At 48.1% G+C, this 20753-nt stretch overlaps 1 protein-coding gene across 1 annotated transcript in view; it reads left to right on the top strand.

The window, feature by feature from the left end:
• The first annotated feature begins 14018 nt into the window (after positions 1–14018).
• MXI1 (MAX interactor 1, dimerization protein) overlaps positions 14019–20753 on the top strand; it is a 77556-nt gene continuing 70821 nt past the window's right edge. Inside the window, exon 1 of the mRNA XM_080687690.1 lies at positions 14019–14525. Coding sequence (XP_080543816.1) covers positions 14264–14525 — 262 coding nt within the window. The 5' untranslated portion in view covers positions 14019–14263. The remainder of the gene's footprint in view (positions 14526–20753) is intronic.

Here is a 20753-nt window from a genome sequence, read left to right as displayed (position 1 = left end):
GCACAAGGGTTCCCTTTTCTCCACATTCTCATTAGCACTTATCATTCTTAAAATATATATACCTTTTTTATTGATTTCCCCCACTGGGACCTGAGACCGCAACCTGGGCACGTGCCCTTGACTGGAATTGAACCCGGGACCCTTCAGTCCACAGGCCGATGCTCTATCCAATGAGCCAAACTGGCTAGGGCTGTTCACTTTTTTTCCAGTCTATTTTCTCTCAGTTGTTCAGATTGTGTAATTTCTATTGTCCTAGCTTCCAGTTCACTGACTATTTCTTCTGTCTCCTCCATTCTGCTGTTGAGCCCATCCACTGAGCTTTTTATGTTGGTTATTGTGCTTTTCAATTCTAAAACTTCCATCTGGCTCTTCTTTATCTCTCAGATTTCTTTGTTGAGACTTCCTTTAAAAAAAAAAAAAAAGATATTTCTATTGACTTCAGAGAGGAAGGGAGAGGGAGAGAGAGATAGCAACATCAATGATGAGAGAGAATCATTGATCGGCTGCCTCCTGCATGCCCCACAGTGGGATTGAGCCTGCAACCCAGGTATATTCCCTGACCAGGAATCAAACCGTGACCTGGCTGGTTCATAGGTCGTTGCTCAACCACTGAGCCATGCTGGCTGCCCCCCCCTTTTTTTTTTCACTTTTTTTCAAGCATGTTTCCTAATTGTTCATTGAAAAAATGTTTATGTGACTAGTTCTCTATTCTAGGTGTTGGCATCTATTGATTGTCTTTTTATATTTAGTTTGAGATTGTCGGGTTCTTGACATGATGAATGAATTTCTATTGAAACATGGGCATTTTCATATTATAAGACTCTTCATCCTATTTAAACCTCCTGTTTCTTGTGACTCCCTCTGACACCACTATGGCAGGAAAAGGGGAGCACTGCCTGTAACTGCTAGGTGGAGACAGAAGTCCAGGTTCGCCTCTGGGCCTCCATTGATCCTTGAGGAGAAGGGCACTTGGTTAAGCTGTGCAGGGGTGGGAATTCCCAATGTGACCTGCCCTAACACTGCAGAGGGGTGTGCCTCATTCCCGGCTGGTAGAGTTCAAGGTTCGGGCTCTCGGTTCTGCCTTCTCTGGCACCACTCTGGTGGGGATGTTGGGGAGCCTTGTTGCAGCCCGGCTAGGGTGGAAGTCAAGGCTCCCGCTTGGCCTTGACTGGGGTGAGTGTGGGTGGGGTCACAGTTTTTCGGTGGTGTTTGGCTGAAGCACAGTGGTTACTATCTAAAAGATTTCTGTCATGCCAGGGTGCCCCTTTCTGGTCCTTTGGAAAGAGAGAACAGGTTTTTCTTGACCTTTTTGTTGTCTTCACTTAACGTTTCCAGGCTGCCAGCTTCTTTAGCTCCAAGACTGGGATAAATGAAGCAAAACTAAAACCCAGAGAACTCTTCACTATGTTGTTCCTTGGGCCTTGAGGTCCCTAAGAGAAAACTGTCTACCTCATCTTCCTGGAAGTGCAAGTGCCTTCCTTCCTGCTTTTCCCTACACCTCTAACCCAAGCAAACACCCACCAGAATTTCAGTATCATGTCCACCTTTAGCATAACCCACCAGTATTTTTAAGTGACCAAAGCCCTTTGCTAATAGAATATCTCCATGAGATATTTTGGACCCACCTTTTCAGAGAGATAATCAGGCCTGAATTATGCAAGAATGATCTCTGGGTAAATCTGTTATCACAGTAAAATTAACTACATCAAAGGATGTTAAACCTTACGAGTTCAAAGGGGAGAGGCAAAGATAGTTTTACACCAAGAATAGCTACCCTAAACACACCAACATGCCCCTCTGTTGGGTCTTGCTTTCCCATGCCCAAACTGCAAGTGGTGGCTAACAATGTCCCTCAAAATTAGTGACCTGCAACCCCCACCCTAACCTTTTGGATTTGATTTCCCAGAAAAACTGTCCAAATTCTTATGATGTTTCTTTTAGCACAGCAAGTTACCAAAACCAGATCAGAAACAAATTTCTGAATATTATTAATAAAGGAGGAGTTTCCTTTGAATGAGAGTCTTTTAAACTGTGTTTCCTAGAGATTTCCTGTGCAGCTTCAAAAGGAGTCATGACCACTTTGATTAGGACTTTATCTCAAGCCCTAATGAAGATAGGCGTGCTCTCAGAATATCCATCAGCATGAACGTAGCCAGTTATGTTCCCCCGTAAAAAAGCAGCAAACCAGGCCTGTGTAGTTCAGTGGTTGAGCATCGACCTATGAACCAGGAGGTCATGGTTCGATTCCCAGTCAGAGCACATGCCCAGGTTGCGGGCTCAGTCCTGTGTGGGGCATGCAGGAGGCAGCCAATCAATGATTCTCTCTCATAATTAATGTTTCTCTCTCTCGCTCCCTCTCCCTTCCTCTCTGAATACATATATTTTAAAAGCAGCACAATGCCTCCTGGGGGTCTACACTAATGAAATTGTTTTCTTCATCAGAGGGGACAGTTAGCCGTTTCTTAAGCTCTGAGCCCTGTGGCAGGAAAACTTCTGGAAACCCAAAGAGGACGTTTTTCTTTTGTTACCTGGTCTGTTCATAGGTTCATCCTGATATTAAACATACATGAACAGAATGCTGTCTGCTGAAACCAGTCTTTTATTGCACTATTATTTCACTCACTTCGAGGTTGGAGAAAGATGGTGGGATGGGGGGTGGCTAATGGAGACACATGGCCCATGCATTTACCAATTGAAAAACAGGTTTGTCTTTCAAAAAAAAATGACAACAGCAGTGAACTCCAACAACAGGTGAAATTTGGAAAAGGATCAGGGAAGGGTTACTTAAGAGAAAAGGAACAGGTGTATCCAGGGTTCTCCAGGCTGGGCTGGGAGCGGGGCTTCAGTGTTTGAATGCCCTCAAAATAGCCCCTTTGCATTTCAGTTATACTTACACCCATGGACATTGTCAATGGCCAGTGTTGGTGAGTTTGTGGCCGTTTTACAGAAGGTCAAAAGGTAGAATGAGCACAGAAGTTTCCTTCCTTTTTTTTTTGTTTTTGTTTGTTTGGCTCACATTTAGCTTGAAAACATGATGTTTCTTTCTTTATTTGCTTATTTATTTGAATTTATTGGGGTAGCATTGGTTAATACACAACTCAAAGTGAGAAGGTATGTGTGTTTTAGCAAAACAGAAGAATATATGTACCTGAAAAGAAGGCAGGATATCTCCTCTTCACTCTGCAGGACCCCAATGTTCAACTTCAGGACCCTGGGAATAGGTAGAAAAGGAATCTTAATTCTCTGGGGAGAGAGAGTGGCTATGCAGTCAAGGCCAGAATTTTTACTAGTAAGCTGATCATAGAGTACTAGCATTATGGCTAGAAGTGACCATTTGGCCTTTATCCATCTTACAAATGAAGAAACAGCCCCAAGGGGGGCCAAGACCTGCCTACATCATGACCAGTTGGTGACAAAATCACAAGTAGAGTTCAGAGAGTCGGGGCCCTATAGTGCAATCTAAGCCATGGTTTTATGCTGTGAGTAATCGTATCTCACCAGGCTTGGTCAAGGGCTCAAAGCCAGGAAGCTGAGAACAAGCGGGTCTGAGCCCATGTTCCATCCAGGAGAGGGACTCCTTGGGGAGCTCCAGGTTGCTCATTTTTCTTTTCTTTATTAAGGTATCACATATGTGTCCTTATTCCCCCAATACCCACTCAACACCCCCATTCATGTCCTTACCCCCCTGTTGTCTGTGTCCATTGGTTAGGCTTATATGCATGCATACAAGTCCTTTGGTTGATCTCTCCCCCTTACTCCCACCCTCCCCTACCTTCCCTGAGGTTTGACGTTCTGATGGATGTTTCTCTGTCTCTGGATCTGTTTTTGTTCATCAGTTTATGTTGTTCATTACATTCCATAAATGAGTGAGATCATGTCAGGTTGCTCTTTTGCTGCCAAGCTTTGGGGGAGGAAGAGCTGCAGGGGGTATCTGGGAAAGGTAGTCCAATGAAATAATAATAACAGCTGCTTATTAAAAATGTTAGCATAAGTATATCGCCAATGTTGCATGGGTTATGCTTATGCTAAAACATTAGTTGTTGCTCATCTGAAATTCATATTAAACCGGGCACCCTGTATTTTCATTTGGTAAGTCTGGTCTTCCTATCCCCAGGTTGTAATCCGCAGATGCAGGCTGAGAACCTATGTCCTAGGTGATGGCAAGCCTTCCTTCCACAGGCACTCACGGGTTGCTCTCAGCTTTACCACTTCCAGCCCCAGCAGCAAATGTGTGTGTGTGTGTGTGTGTGTGTGTGTTTAATATACTTTTATTGATTTCAGAGAGGAAGGGAGAGGGAAAGATAGAAACATCAATGATAGGAGAAAATCATTGATTGGCTGACTCCAACACGCCCCCTACTAGGGGATCGAGCCTGCAACCTGGGCATGGGCCCTTGACCAGAATTGAACCCGGGACCCTTCAGTCCGCAGGCTGACACTCAATCCACTGAGCCAAACCGGCTAGGGCCATGGTCGGCAAACCACGGCTCGTGAGCCACATGCGGCTCTTTGGCCCGTTGAGTGTGGCTCTTCCACAAAATACCACGGCCTGGGTGAGTCTATTTTGAAGAAGTGGCGTTAGAAGAAGTTTAAGTTTAAAAAATTTGGCTCTCAAAAGAAATTTCAATCGTACTATTGATATTTGGCTCTGTTGACTAATGAGTTTGCCGACCACTCGGCAATATGTGTGTGTGTTTTAGGGTCTTTTGTGGCACCGTGTCTGGCCTTTAACTCGGCAGCAGAGCTGATTGTGTACAGGGGAGGACAAATCATGAGAGGTTAGCTGGGGCGCCACTGGGAGACTGGTGATGTCTGGTAAATAACACTGAAGACGCTGCCTGCTCCCTGGGTTGGTCCTGTGCTGAGTCCTAGTAGGTAAGCTATGCAGGGTTGGGCACTCCAGAGATGCCATGGATGCTCTAGGCCTAGGAAGGGAGAATCCAAGTTCCTTTACTGGAGAAATTTTCATTCTACAATCTGATGAGGATTTAGAATAAGCACCCTTGTCATGCACATAACCCCAGTTAGCCAGACAGCGTCAGTTTACACCCACTGGGCATGTGGCTGGACAGGACCAAAGAAAGGTAAGTGCTCCAAACAGGAAGAAGGACCTTCTGCTCTGCCTGGCTGGGACCAGGGAGCATCACTTACCAGCTGTGCCATCTGGGGTAAGGCATTTTTCCCCTCAGCCTCCATTTTTCATCTGTAAAATAGGGGTGATGATAATACCTTATGGAGTGTGAGGATAAAATAAAATTGTGCTTGGAAAACAGGTCTGGAATATTATAAGCATTTTATGAATAGCAGCTCTTATACTTAAGAGCATCTCTAAGACAATCTGAGACCACATTACACATATATACAGGGATGGGCAAACGGAGGTTTATGGTTGTAATACTAATAAATAATACTATAATTAATAAATAATAATACAAGAATAAACTGTTTCTCGTTTGCCCACCCCTATATAATGCACCTAAAAGTGTTCATGTTCATAGGATATAAAATTAAATTAAATTAAGTTAAGATGTTCCTTAACATTCGTTCAGCCAGAGGTTTGACAGAGCCCAGCTCTTCTACAACTTTGAAACATGGACAGGAAATGAAGAAGAATTTCCCAATTCTAGCCTCTGTGTCTGAGATTTTTTTTACTCAATTCTACTTTAATGCAATTAAGTATCAAAAGTCTAAGGCAGATTCTTGCATCTGTATGCCAACATGTTATTCTCATGTGCCTGCCTGTCTGGGATGGGTGTTTTAGGGTGTAGTTATATGAAAATTGCCTCTGATTACGTTTCTGACTTTTCCAGGTAGGTTATAATTTCAGATGGTTGTTTTGACGTGACTCCTTGGCAGGCCACATATATCCGTGAGATCATCGGGACTATGTCAATTAGAATGACATATGACATTTTTAAAAATTTAACTATTCCGATACATAATGTGGTATGTCTTACTACTGTGGAAATCTGCAAAGGGTCAGTCTTATGCAAACAAAATTAATTTCCAATGAACACAAGAAGACAGAAAGGGGAATATGAAGGCAAACACTTCCTCACTCTTATTTTTTTATCCTCACCAATGATCTGTTTATTTTTTAAATCCTCACTGGAGGATATTTTTCCATTGATTTTTAGAGAAAATGGAAGAGAGAGGGAAAGACAGAGAAAAATATCAATGTGAGAGAAACACATTGATTGGTTGCCTCCTGCATGTGCCCCGACCAGAGCCCAGGACGGGGAGAAGCCTGCAACCAAGGTATGTGCCCTTGACTGGAACCACACCGCCCTTGACCAAAATCGAACCCGGGGACTCTTTGGTCCACAGGCTGACACTCTATCCACCGATCCAACCCAGGTAGGGCTGTTTATTGATTTTAGCGGGCCGGGGGGGAAGAGAGAGAAAGAACATCAATGGGAAAGAAAATCATTCATCAGTTGCCTCCCAGGGATGGAACCCACAATGTAGGCATGTGCCCTGACCAGGAATCAAACCTGCAACTTTTTGATGCATGGACAACGCTCAACCAACTGAGCTACCCGGCCAGGGCCGCACTCCCTTTTATGACTATTTCTGTGATGAATAAGAGGATGTAACAGTCCCTTTGGATGAATCCTATTACTCTGTCTTCTACTTGGAGTTTCATTTCATTTTCTGAAAGACACGGGAGCAAAGGGACTGTCTTTGAATGCATGTGTGTGCTCACATGGATATCTGCATGCATAGGACTGGTCCTATGTCTACATGTATACCTGGGTAAGAAATAAGTCCCATGAGACTGTAGGTTTTGGCTCTTTGCTCTGTCCCTAAACCTAAAACAAGTCTGACACATGTAAAAATACGTCTTCTGATTAGCGGAATTAATCTGTATGTTGAGTTGGTCCTCATGTGTGTTATCTATGATAAATGTACCCACTTCATTGCTCATCAACCTTTCATCCATGAGAACTGAGCTCTGGGTCAGGAAAGGGAGAGGGCAACTTACGGGGCTCAAGCAGGAGAAATGGAAACAGAGAAAGAGAAAATAGGCTTCAGGGGAGGAGAGGATGGGGGTGGGCAGGTGTCCAGGCAGAAGGTCAGGGACTCACCTGTAGATTTTGTATGACCCCGATGTGGGGGCTGCCTCCAAGATTATGGACCCAGTGGTTCACAGCCTGGGGTCCTAGACCCCCCAGACCTCTCTGAACATAGGAATGGGCCTCCTTTGTTCTTTTTAAAAAATGTTTTTTCATTGATTTCAGAGAGGAAGGGAGAGAGAGAGAAAGATAGAAACATCAGGATGAGAGAGAATCACTGATCAGCTGCCTCCTGCATTTTATTGTGTGTGGGGTTTTTGTTGTTGTTGTTTTAAAAAGAACCAATGGGAAGCAGGCTTTTCCCAGTAGTAAGGTAGATTGGATGACCTAAAATGCCAGTTGCTTTGTTTAGGACTAGAATTTTATCAGTGTGGTCATGCTGGTTCTCCCTTGCTAATCCGAAACCTCAGTGGGCAGTCACATCGCAGCCTGTGATTAGTGAATATGGGGAGATGAATTAATGATTCTTTTTGGAATGGGGGAAAGGTAGACTGTGCCGATGAAACTCTCCCTTCATGGGCGAGGGCCCTGATGCTGACGATGGAGAGGTTACTTATCAACATTACACAGTAATACAGTGGGAGAGCCAGCCCAAAGCTCTGGGCTTCCAACTCTTGATCCATCTTTTTGTCATTGTTTTTGTTTTCCCTGAAAATCTTTCAGAACTCTCTTAGCCTGTTATCCTGATGTGCACAACACTTCACAGTTTCAAAGTTTCTATATATGCCCCTTCAGCAGGGCAAACCTTGTTCTTCCCACTTTGTAGATGAGAATTCAGAGGCTCTGACAGGTTAAGTCGCGTACACAAATTTATCCAGCTAACAATCAGGAGGGAAATCCTTTGCCATCTGCAGATACCTTCCCTTCCATCACCTGATAGCTAACATTTCACCATTAAAACTTTATTCTTTAAAATATATATATATATATATATATATTTTTTTTTTATTGATTTCAGAGAGGAGGAGAGACTGGGGAGTGGGGGGAAGCGAAACAGCAATGATGAGAGAGAATCATTGATCAGCTGCCTCCTGCATGCCCTGACCAGGAATCTAACTGTGACCTCCTGGTTCATAGGTTGACGCTCAACCATTGAGCCACACTGGCTGGGTAAAACTTTCTCCTTTTAGCTCAAGGCATTGGCCACCTTTTAATGCCAAATGTCTCTGGGAATGATTGTATTTCAGCTAGTATCATTCACGGGTACCTTAATGTACATGAATTTAGGATCTTTGATGCATTCCCCTTTTTTAAAAAATATGGAGACATTAAAGAAAGTAGGGGCCTGATGGATCCATCTACAAGACACCCAGAGTGAGAAGATGTTAAAAAAAAATTAGCTGTGTATGAATCTCACCTTGATCTCAGGCCACTGCCTTCATTGCCTGGTGATTTTTTTAAAATATATTTTTATTGATTTCAGAGAGGAAGGAAGAGGGAGAGAGAGAGATAGAAACATCCATGATGAGAGAGAATCATGGATTGGCTGCCTCCTGCAAGTCCCCCACTGGGGATTGAGCCCACAACCCAGGCATGTGCCCTTGACCAGAATCGAACCTGGGACCTTTCATTTCAAGGGCTGACGCTCTATCCACTGAGCCAAACCAGCTAGGGCTTGTCTGGTGATTTTTGAAAATTCCCCATCAGAGGCATCTTATTACAGAGGAGACCCATCATGGCACCAGGTCGGTAGAGCAGTGAGAATATGGAAAGGCAGGCTGAGCCTCTGTACTTTTGGGGCAGGGATCTTCAACCATCTGGCTCCCTGGGTTTCTGGCTTCTCCACGGAGACAGCATCTTGATATTTAAACTTTAATTGAGTGACTCAGAAATAGTTTTGCAAACAGTGTCAAATTCTTCTTCTTGCCTCGCTGGAGCAAGGAAGCCATGAAGGGCCAGCATCAAGATCCTGGCCAGGCAGGTAAGGGCATTCCTGCCTTCGACCCTCATGGCCCAAGCCCCTGTTTTATGTCCTGCATGTGCTGTGCCAGGTGCCAGGGGCTGGGAATGACAGGGGGCGGGAGGTATGCTTCCTGTCCTTGATGAGCTCATAGTCTAATGAACCCTTTAAGTACTGGGCGTTGTATAGAAGAAGCCCAGACTGAGACAGGAAGGGCCTGCCAACCTCAGAGGTCCAGAAGGAGGGAGGGCAGAGTCCAGAAGAGCAGAGATAATGCTAGGAGCAGGTGACACCCGGGCGAGCTCCCGTGGAGGGTGGAGGCTATTTATCCTCTGCCCATGTCTACACCCGCTGGTGAGTGTGTGGGTGGGGGTGGGGAGTGGTTGGAAGAGGCCTGGTCAACACTCTTAAGCCTGTGCCAGGAGCCACTGGGAGAGGCAGAGTCCCACAGCTCTCCTTGTTCCTGACATGCTACTTGGGTCTTACAGCTCCTGACTAGTCGTGGGCCTTCCTTGAAGCCACACCTCCATTCTAATGGATAAAGACACGATGAAGACTCTTAGGGAGAGAAAGAGCCCCAAGCCAGTTCCTCCACTCGTTGCCATGATGCCTTGTCAAAGGGAAAGGTGCCCAGGAAAAACCTGGCTGGGAAAGCTCTGGGGGTTAGGACTCAAGTGACAATGCAGGGGCAGGAGACCTCTTGATGGTATTTATCAAGCCTGAGTACAAAGACCACAGGTCAAAGAGCAGGGAAGAACCTGACTTGGCCATGCTGGCAAGGCCCAAAGAAAAGCTAGACTTTGGCGGGACAGATTGGATAAATCAGCACTTTTTGTAGATTTAGACAGGAAGGACTCGTGAGGGGAGCACAGGTAAGGAGGAAGAGCAGAGCTAAGGAGCCCAGGAGAGACAGAACGGTCCAGGGTGGGAAAGGGCGTCCCAGCATCCCATCCTGTCGCAGGATGGGGAGGTCTGGGCAACCGTCCTAACGCCATCTCGGTAATTCACCAGCCTCTGTGCACCTGAAGACACGATTGCAGACAAAACAACTCCTTTGAAGTAAGAGTACAGAATGTCTGGGGGGAAAGAGGGGCAAATAAAAGAGAGAGTGATCTTGCTTTAAAATGCAAACAAGGTTGATGGAAAAATATTACCCAACAGGCAAATAGGCTGAAGAAAGATAAAAGAAGGTTGGGAAGATAAGACCCATGCTGAGCAGGCACCCAAGATACCTTGGGCCTTTGAAAGCGCTGTGGCCGGCCTTGCTGGGCACTGCAGTCATGCTTTCCTTTCAGAGAGCGCATATGTTCTTCATGGGCTGCGCCAGCCTTCTCATCCCCTACCTGCTCTCTGCACAAATTCTCGGCCAGTTTCCAAAGAGGCCTATTTATTTATGGAGTCAAAGCCCCGGAGAAAGCGAGGTGCAAAGGGTTTGAATGGTTCCTCCTGGGAAGCAAAGCTAATCGGGAATGGAGCTGAGCTTGTAACCCAGCATCCTGGAGGCCTAGCCCATGATATAACCCCTGAACCACCACTCTTTCTGTCGAGGCCAATTTTATTAGAGAAATCTGTTAATTGGGGACAGTGGGGGAGGGGAGTCAATATGACGCTAACATGATTTAACACTTGATGGGCTCTGCAAAACCAAGAAAGGGGCTTTGAGCTAATTTAGCTTGACACATTCATCCTTCCACATACATGTTACCAAAATGAATATATGCGACGAAACTACATGTGAGACTCTGGGCTACAATAGCACAGACTTTGTGAAACAAAAAGGCATTTCTCCTGCCTCCACTGTGTCTCTTGTGGTGCCATTGTCTGATGCTAAGCACTCACATAATAACAAAAAACAATGCCCCTATGATGGGGGAAAAACTTGATTTGGCACCAGCGGTGGTGTTTTCCATGGGAATGGTGGTGGGGGCTGTGGCCATCTGTGGGAATAGTGCAAATCAGCACTTTTTGTAGATTTTCTTCAAGCCATTGTTTATTTTGGCTTTGGTCAGATCCATGGCCCAGCTTGAAGATTCCTGCTGGGCTTTCTGAGGCTCACAGACCTATGAGAGATGAAATAAGGATAAATAAATAATTACAACACACCCTACTACCAACCCCTGCACTCATTCGTGCAGTGTGCCTGCCTCGTGTGTGTGTGCACGCGTGCACGTACATGTAGGTCACAGGACTGCATATGTGCACATTGGCCCAGGCCTCCACCTGGGAATTAGAGGGACCAAGGCTTTTGGGGTCTGGGCTTCCCTGGTTCATTGTCTCACTATCCTCTTTTATTTAGGGCTGGGGAAGATCAGGGCTATTTCACACAAATGCCAGTTTTTGCAAAATGGTATTGGATAAAACTTGTTTGAAACTGTAACTTCCTAAAGCCCTCACACATTTATAGATTTTTAAAAAAATATGTTTTATTGAGTTTTTACAGAGAGGAAGGGAGAGGGAGAGAGAGCTAGAAACCTCAATGAGAGAGAAACATCAATCATCTGCATCCTGCACACCCCCCACTGGGGATGTGCCCGCAACCAAGGTATATGCCCCTGACCAGAATAGAACCTGGGACCCTTGAGTCTGCAGGCTGACGCTCTATCCACTGAGCCAAACCAGTTAGGGCCACATTTATAGATTTTAAACATGAATAACTTGGGTTGTGGTTCTGATAGAAACAAGAAAGTCAGTGATTATTGTGATAATGGAAGGTGAATTTTTATCTCACAGCTCTTCGGAATACATTGGCTTTACAATGTCAATGACTGATTGTTCCTGTCACACCAGCAGCCTGTTATTAATACGTATTACAGTAGGCCCTCACCTAACATTGTCCATAGGTTCTGCGACTTGAAGCAAAATAACTTATAAGAAAACCCATTTTTCCATTGGCTAATTAATATAAACATGTTTCTACAGCATCTCACTAACATAACAAAATGACGTTATTTGAGGACCTGTTGTATTATAAAAGTACAAAAGACTTTTTTGAAGGCTCTGTGAGGGTGTGTGCACTCCAAAGTTTCTATCAGTGCGTGTTTTACAAAGAAATGCACTTTCTCTCCTTTTTCCAAAAAGTTTCCATTTCCAGTAAGAGTCTTCCTGACACCTGTGTAGGAAGCTGCCTCTGAGTGGGGTGGCTGGGTGGACAACTCTAGGGGGCAGCATTCCTGTGTCTTCTCTGAAATGGTTCCCTGGGAGGAAAACTCCAGGTGGCCTTGCCGGGTGACAGTATTTAGACGGGCCTGTGGCAGAGATGTTTTCCAACGAAGTGCAGAAGAGTCTTGTTTCCTGCAACGTATGTTCTCTGATGCAGTAGGGCAGTGGTCGGCAAACTCGTTAGTCAACAGAGCCAAATATCAACAGTTCAACGACTGAAATTTCTTTTTTTTTTTTTTTAAATATATTTTATTGATATTCCACAGAGAGGAAGGGAGAGGGATAGAAAGTCAGAAACATCGATGAGAGAGAAACATCGATCAGCTGCCTCCTGCACACCCCCCACTGGGGATGTGCCGCAACCAAGGTACATGCCCTTGACCGGAATCGAACCCGGGACCCTTGAGTCCGCAGGCCGACGCTCTATCCACTGAGCCAAACCGGTTTCGGCTGAAATTTCTTTTGAGAGCCAAATTTTTTAAACTTAAACTTCTTCTAATGCCACTTCTTCAAAATAGACTCGCCCAGGCCGTGGTATTTTGTGGAAGAGCCACACTCAAGGGGCCAAAGAGCCGCATGTGGCTCGTGAGACGCAGTTTGCCGACCACGGCAGTAGGGGACCCAGCCTCTTGTCTGGGTCTGGATTGGAAGAAAAATATCTTACTATGAGCCAGGTAGTGTGCGCAGTGCAGATACAATTTAATCAGGACAAGACTTTTTTTTCTAATTTTTTTCCTTTTAAAGATATTTTTATTGATTTCAGAAAGGAAGGGAGAGGGAGAGAGAGAGAGAAACATCAATGGTGAGAGAGAATTATTGATCAGCTGCCTCCTGCATGCTCCACACTGGGGATCAAGTGGCAACCTGGGCATGTCCCCTGACTGTGAATGGAACTGTGACCTCCTGGTTCATAGGTCAACGTTCAGGTACTGAGCCACACTGGCCTGGCAAGAACAAGACTGTTATTAGAGTTTCACAGGTGGGGAAACTTAGGCCAGAGGTTAGGGGACTTGCCCAAGCTCACACAGTCTGTCTGCATCAGAGGTGGGACTTGAACGTTCTCTATGGCACTCCCCAGAGGCCTTCAAATATCCCTGACTCCCAGGGCACTTCCCAGGTCTGGAAAGCACCCAGGGATCCTGCAGACCCTGACTGGGTGACAGCAGCAGCAGTGAAAATAATGCCAACTGGGGTAGGGGTGTTCAGAGCCAAAAGGTGGAATTCAGCTGGAGTGGGGTGGCCCTGGGCTGCCACTTCTGCCTCTCTGTCAAATAAAAGGGCCAGGTGCGATGGCCCCCTAGTGTGAGCTTTGCACAGCTGGACCAGGGCCGGGAAGAGGAGTATGGAGACATGCTTACATCTCCTCCCCTTCCTGGGTAAAACTTTGCATTTGAAGGGAGAAAGAAGGAGAGTAAATCTGTAACCTGGGATTTGTTGGCCTGGGGATTTCATTTGGCCCTTTGAAGGCACAAGCCCTTGTGTGTGTGTGTGTGTGTGTGTGTGTGTGTGTGTGTGTTTAAGTATGGGGGGGACTTCAGATTACATGTGATGGGTTTTCTTGATTGGGCTTTTATTGTTTTTTTAAAGTCATAGCTGCTACCATTTATTGGAGACCTATTATGTGCCAAGCCTTGTGCTGGACGCTTTTCGAGGTAATATTTTGATGTGAAGGAAAAAATAGCTTAGTAGTTTGTTTTTATGCAGGTGCAATCAAGGCATCGGGTATTTTTTCTATTCCGGTTAAAATACGGCGCTGTACACCGAGGCAAGATTTGCGGAGGGGCGGGGAGGGGTGCGGGGACGGCCAGGGGGCGGTCCCTGCCTCGCTAGTCTCCACCTTTTATTTTGACCGGTCGGCTGGCGACAAGCTCGCGCTAGGACCCAGGCGCCAGAGCGCCTCCGTCTGTCCTGTAGGTTCATTCAATCTCCCATACACACAGACCCACTGCGAGACCGACACACACTCACACTCAGGCACACAACTGCACGCAGTGAGGCTCGGGAAGTCAGATCGCCTCCTCGCCTGGGCGCCTCCTCCGCTCCAGCCAGCCGGGTCTCCCTGGGGCCCGAGCCCAGCCGGGCCGCGTAGCCCTACCCGAGGACGAGCTCGGCGGACCCCGGTCCCCCCATGGGCAAACGCGGACGGCCGCGCAAGGAGGCACGCTGCGAGGGCGCGGGGCTGGCCCCCGCCGCGCCCCCGGCCGTGGCCGCGCCCCAGCCCCCTGCCCAGCCGGAGGAGCCCGCGGGGGCCAAGCTCAGGTGCCCCTTCTCGGACATTTTCAACACCAGCGAGAACTCGATGGAGAAGCACATCAACACTTTTCTGCAGAACGTGCAGATTCTGCTCGAGGCCGCCAGCTACCTGGAGCAGATCGAGAAAGAAAACAAAAGTAAGTTTGGGGGCCCCCGCTCTTCCTCGGGACCCGGCTCTTTCTTCCTCGCCCACTTGGGCGACCCCTGTCGCTTGCTCGGCCCGCGTCTCCCTCCCCCCAACACACATCCAGCACTCGGCAGGAAAAACCGATGACACGGGAGAAAGGACACGCACGCACAAAGCTGCTAAAGATGTAACAAAGACGAGCGGGGGGGGGGAGGTGGGGGGGTGTCCGTGCATCTGTCTGTCCGTCTCCCGCAGGCTGGGAGGATCGCCTGGACGAAGAGCAAGAGAGTGTTGTTGTTTTCTGACAACTGAGCCGAGAGCTCAGCTCTTCGAGGTCGCCTTTCTTCCTTTTTTTTTTTTTTTTTTTCCGGAGCCTTCTCGGGCAGACAAGTGTTGTTTTTTTGTCGCTCGTTCCTGGGTGGGGTGGGGAGGATTAGAAGCCGAAAGTTGGAAACCGTAGGCAGTGCTCAGCGGTTTCAGAAAGAGAACACACAGACATACACGACAACAATAACAGCAGCCACCGAAAAGCCCTTCACGGCGTGGGCTCGGGCTGGCTCGGCGGGGCTTCTCCCTCCCGTCTACTTCGCTTTTTTTCTCCCCTCTCGCAGCAGGGCTGGCTCAGGCCATCGCGTCCTCCGGTACAGTGCTCCTTCGCCTCTGTTGCCCTGGGGTGCCACCCCCCCCCCCCACCCCGCACTTCCCCCAAGAAGCAGGCCGGCTGGGCCAAGCAGCGCCAGCAGCTCGCCCCGAACCCGCCGTCCTACGGGGAAACTTGGCGAGGGGGACGCAGCTAGAAGGAAACTTTGGGATCTCGCAGGAAACAATAGTTGGGGAAGAAGGTGTGGGCTGTTGTGTGCGGTTTCTTTATTTTCCGGGAGACGGCTCCCGAGCGAGTGAGCAGGGCGAGGAAGGCAAATGCCTTTCTGGTCGATTTCTACCGTCCACCCCCACCTTCCCACCCCGGCTCAGGTGGAGAGTGATGCGTTGGTGGTGGTGGTAGTGGGGGAGGGCTGGGAGCCCCACCCTGGCCTGCTTTTTTTTTTGTATTTGTTTCATTTTTGCTCCTGCCAGCCGGGTCCCCCCAGTCCTCCCCAGGCAGTCGACTCTGCGCCCTAATGGGGGCACGCGTGTGCGGTGTCTCCAGCACGGTCCTCACAAATAATAGCTGCGAGAAGGGGGAAGGGGCAGGGGCAGTTAGAACGACAGACTAGAGAAAACCAGCCTGTTTAATCTGTCCGAACAAGTAGGAAGATCAATAAGAAGGGGGGGGGGGGATGGTCCGATTGCAACGTGTCAGATATTGTAACCTCCCCCCCCCCAACACACAACAACAACAACCCTCAAACACAAAAACATCTTAGCTGACCGACACCCCAGGCCTCCAGGGTTAAAGTAAGCCTGTGTTGGCAACGCAATTTTTCAAAAGCTGCAAGGCAAAAAACCAAGGATTTGTGTTGGGAGGTCGGTGATGCGATCTTTTCTTTCTCTTCTTTCTTGTTTTCTCGAAGTGCCTGCCTGGGTTTAGAGAAAGGCGCATCGCCGGCTGTGTAGCCAAATCAGATTGTGATTATTATTCGGAGTGTGTGTGTGTGTGTGTGTGTGTGTGTGTGTGTATGGGGGGGGGGTGATGGTGGTGGCGGTTGTGCATTTGTCAGGAGGGTAGTTACTGAAAAGCCAGAGCTGGTGGGGAAATGGTTGAAGACCTGGTTTTGTTTGGTGTGTTTGCTTTTGTTGGAGGGGGGAGGGGCGCGATTTCTTTAGCTGCCCCCAGCCTGGGTTCCCTGTTCTCTGGAGCCCGTCTGGTAGCGCCGGCATCTGCAGGGGCGGAGGGGGGGGGTGCACCTTAAGAGGGCACCTTGGAAGTGTGTGGCGAACCTGGCTGGCCCCCCTCCCCCAGTGGGGTGTACTAAGGAGGCTGCTGGAGCTCCCACCGCGTCCCGTCACCCCTTTGCACCCGCAGACAATCGGAGACCTCAGCCACCCCCTCACTATCCACCCCCGGCCTTCCTGGCCGCCGCCACCTCCTTGTTTACCCCAGACGGGGCTCCGGCGTGGCCACTAGTCACGTAAGCAGAGGGCCGGGCTGCCCCGCATGGGGCGGGACAGCAACAACAGAGCTGGGCTCCCCAGGCTGAGAAGCCTAGTGGCTTCCTCCCGGTCCCTCTCCCGAGGCGTCCGCGCTGCACGTCCGCCAGCCCCCAAGAGGGGCTCGGAACCTCAGCGCCCCAAAGTCAACTTCGAGTGCGTAATCAGTCCCTCGGCCCCGCTGCACACCGCCCCCCCCCCTCGGGCCGGCTCCCCGGGGGAGTATTTTTAGCTCTCTTGCCTCTTTTCACCGCCGCCGTTTGGCTCAGCATGACGTGATGTCAACAGCCCCCAGATTTCCCCGAGAGCGTGGGACGCTGCGCCGTTCCCGGCTCGGCTAACGAGACCCCACTCCAGACCCCAACGGCTCACGCAGGCGAGGGCGACCTCCAGCAAACTACGGGCGACCCTTTGCTGGGCCCTCTGTGACCCCCCCTTTCAAACTGGAAAGACCCACGGTGGCCACTTTATCCACTCCATCACCACCACCACCCGCTCCCAGTCCGGGTACGGAAACCGGCGGGCCCTACATCGGCCTCATTTTATTGGGGGCGCTTCTTCGCGCTGGCGGCGCTCGCTGTTGTTTTCTGCTCGCTGCACACAATGCCCGCGCGTCACGGCGGTCCGCGTGTGCACAGCAATAACGTGAGTCGGGGGGCGGGTCGTGCGTGCTCCCGGCTCGGGCACTGCGGGTCGCTCCGCGCGCGCGGGGCTTGTTTTGCTTCAGAGCCCCGCTTTCCGAAAAGCTTACATCATTCGTCGTTGGGAGGAGGGATTGGGATCAGGGCGTTCGATAGGATTCCAGCGTTTCCTAGGTCCCTGGTTTTTGGAAGGAAGCAGGGACCCTAGCTTTGTAATTATTATTATGATGGGAGGGCTCAAGTTTTGTCTTTTGGGCAAGTTTTGGTTCTTTTATTTTAGGTCACTACTGCAAAGGGCATGGCTAGTCGGCTCAGGTGCACAACCTCCCCGCCTTCATTTCAGCCAGTTCCCCTGTAATCACTTGATCTTAGTTTCTCCGCCTTCTCCTCCAACCCCCTCCCAGCTAGAGACACATGGTTTCCACATGGAGACAAACTTCTTTCCTCTGACTGGACTTGACCTAGCTGCGTCGCTTAGCCAATCGGCAGCGGCAGCTTCATATGACGTCACGCGTTGCTGAGGCCAGAGACAGGGGGTGGGGCCAGGAGGCAAGCCAGGAAATCTCTGGGAGTTGTAGTGCGGCTAGCTGGTACAGTCCCTTCTTAAAGGGACGCTCTTCTCCCCGGAGATGGCTGTCGAGCCTCAATTCGATTCTCCATTTCACGTTCTGTAAGAACTTCCTGAAATGCACCGGTAGTCCCTGGTCATGAGTTCACACGTTCCGTTTTTACTGTTGTTTGCAAAGTACTTATTTGGCAGGAGCTTGCCTTATTTTCCATTCTCACCAGAACTACTTTTCATTGCCTAGTTGAGGTTTCCATACTAGGAGTGCTCACCAAGTTATGGCCACCGTGCTGAATTATCCCCAGTAGATATGGCGAGTTTTCTTGTGGGGAGGGGATCCAAAGTAAGTCATCCAGTAGTGACTGCTCTGTGCAAGGCAAGGATTCCCTAGGCAGGTACATTCTCCTGAAGTCCCAACTGATGTGAGTCCTTAAGAACCTCAAAGGCCTCCAGAAACATTAATCATGGAGACTGTGGCTCTGTTACCACAAATTCAGCATTTATATATAAATAACCTCTGGCATCATCACCTAAATCCATTTGGGGTCCAGTGGAGGGGTGGCGATTTAGGATTGACTGATAAACATATTTGCTTCCTGCTTCGGAAAAGGTTAAAACTGAGAGAGAAAGATTCACAAAGGGGTGCTGTGTGCATAAAAGCCGTTCAGTAGGCAAGAGGAAACTACTGCAACAAGGAGAGGTCTACTCAGTAGAGGACAGAAATGAGCTTCTCCGTGACTGGTGAAGGTGACTTTCGGGACAATGCTTAGGATAGAGAGGAATGATTAAATGGGAGTAGAAGCCGTGGTCTGGAACGGATTACCTGGGTTTGAGGGTGAGGTACTTTTCTGGGAGCATGAACAGGCCAAGGAGCAGCCTTTTCCTCCTAATGGAGGAAGCTGCTACTGTGTGGTATCATTTGGCCCCACCCTGCCTTCCTGACTTAATCTCCTCTGCTCCTGTCCAGCAGGTCTACCAGCAAGCAGGGTTCCCAGTCATGCCTCTGTGTGCGACTCAGACTCTTCCCTCTGTCTAGTATGCCCTCATTCTCTTACTCCCTTGGGGTTAGGTGCATCTTACCTACTTTTCAAGACCTAGGTCAGTTCCCACCTCCTCCAGGAAGCCTCCCCTGGCTATTTCTTAAGTCAGGGCAGTTGAGACAGTGAAAGCTTTACAGCAAGCATGTCAAACTCGCGGCCCTCGGGCCACATGCCTCGTTTATTTGGCCCGTGTTAGCCTTTGAGCTTGACATGCTCGCTTTACAGTCATCAAAGCAGGGAACTAATTCCTCCTTTGCTGCTTATTGGCTGTGTGAATCTCTCTGAGGTTCCATTTCTTTTTTGGTAAAATGGGAATAACAGTAGCACCAGCCTTATGTCATTGCTGACCTACTAAATGAGGCACTCCCTTTAAACATTTAAAGTACCTGGAATATAGTAAGTGCTCAATAAATAGTCACTTCTCCTAGCTTTGATAATCAGTACCATGCAATTTTCTGCTTGTTTCCTGTGCTTTTGGCTTTATCCTCACAGGGAGATTATTAGCATCTTAAGGAAAAAAGATCACCTACAGTTTCTCAGTATATATCACTGTTGCATATAGCATACCACTGGACATACAGTAAACACTTAATATACATTCTTTGATTGATTGGATTTGTCACTTATTGGCTATGGCAGAGCGATCAGGTTTGAAGGCTAGGGTACATGTGACAGACTTTCTAAAGATTTGGAGAAGACTTGGAAATGTTGACCTCCTCCAAGAAGGGAGGGTTATGTGTAAATTACCCAGCATCCCTGCTCCTCTGTAAATGAGTGTAATAAAATTGCTTGTCAAGAGGTGTTGTAAAGATGGAAGGAGATAATGCAGGTTTAGCCCCATACTTGGTATATAGTCAGTGCTCAATAAATGGTAGCCAGTATTGATACTATGCAATGCAATCAGTTGCTGCTGCTGCATGCATAACCCACACACTGCCCTTGGGCTGTAAAGAACAGAGCCTGCAAGGAGATGGTAGGTAAGGCCTGGAGAGCTGAAAGTGCATACTGAGATCTGCTGTGTCTCTGAAAGTGCATTAGTTACTGGCTTAAAGAGCAGGGACTTATGCTAAATTTGAGGGCTTTGATGGCAACTAATGTTCAAGCAGGTCACATTTCTGCATGGCAGGTGTCTTATCATTCGTTCATTCCACAAATATTCATTGAGGACCTACTATATGCAGTTGCCTTTTTTCTGAAAACTCTGGGTTGATTTATGCTGGGGGTAGAGTGGGATATTTGTTTTTGGTTGTATAAAAAACATTCTTAAATCAGGCTCCTATTCCCTCTGCATCCTGAATTATGTTCCCCATTCAACATTTTTTTCTGGTTTTAATATGATCTCTGCCCACTGGTTAAATGCCAGAAGTAGGCTTTCCAGGATATTATTGTGGCTCTTAGAGTCCCGGAGCTCCCAGGGACTGGGTATCCTGCAGAGGGGACCCAGGGAAAGCGGGGAGGGCCTTATTAAATTGAAGCTTAATTGAGACATTCCTGGTTTTGGGGGAAAGGGATGTTCTATCAGCTGCAAGGCAAAGCAACCGCTGCTCACCTACCTTCCCTTAATGACCAAAACACTCTCCCACTGTCATACTCAGAAATGGGGTTTTCATCTGAGGATGACTGAGCAAAAGTCTGGAGGTAAAAATGAAGGAAATGAAGAGGGTACCAGCATGCAGCAGCAGCAACTAAATGTACTGCATAGTATCAATACTGGCTACCATTTATTGAGCACTGACTATATACCAAGTATGGGGCTAAACATGCATTATCTCCTTCCATCTTTACAACACCCCTTGACACAAGCAATGTTATTACACTCATTTACAGAGGAGCAGGGATGCTGGGTAATTTACCCAAAGGTCACATGGTTAGTAAGTGGCAGAGCTGAGTTTGGAACCTAGGCC

This window comes from Plecotus auritus (assembly GCF_963455305.1).
Source record: "Plecotus auritus genome assembly, chromosome: 9".
Classification (NCBI taxonomy): Eukaryota; Metazoa; Chordata; class Mammalia; order Chiroptera; family Vespertilionidae; genus Plecotus; species Plecotus auritus.
The sequence above is the reverse complement of the archived record's forward strand: the minus strand, read 5'-3'. Positions and strand labels throughout refer to the sequence as shown.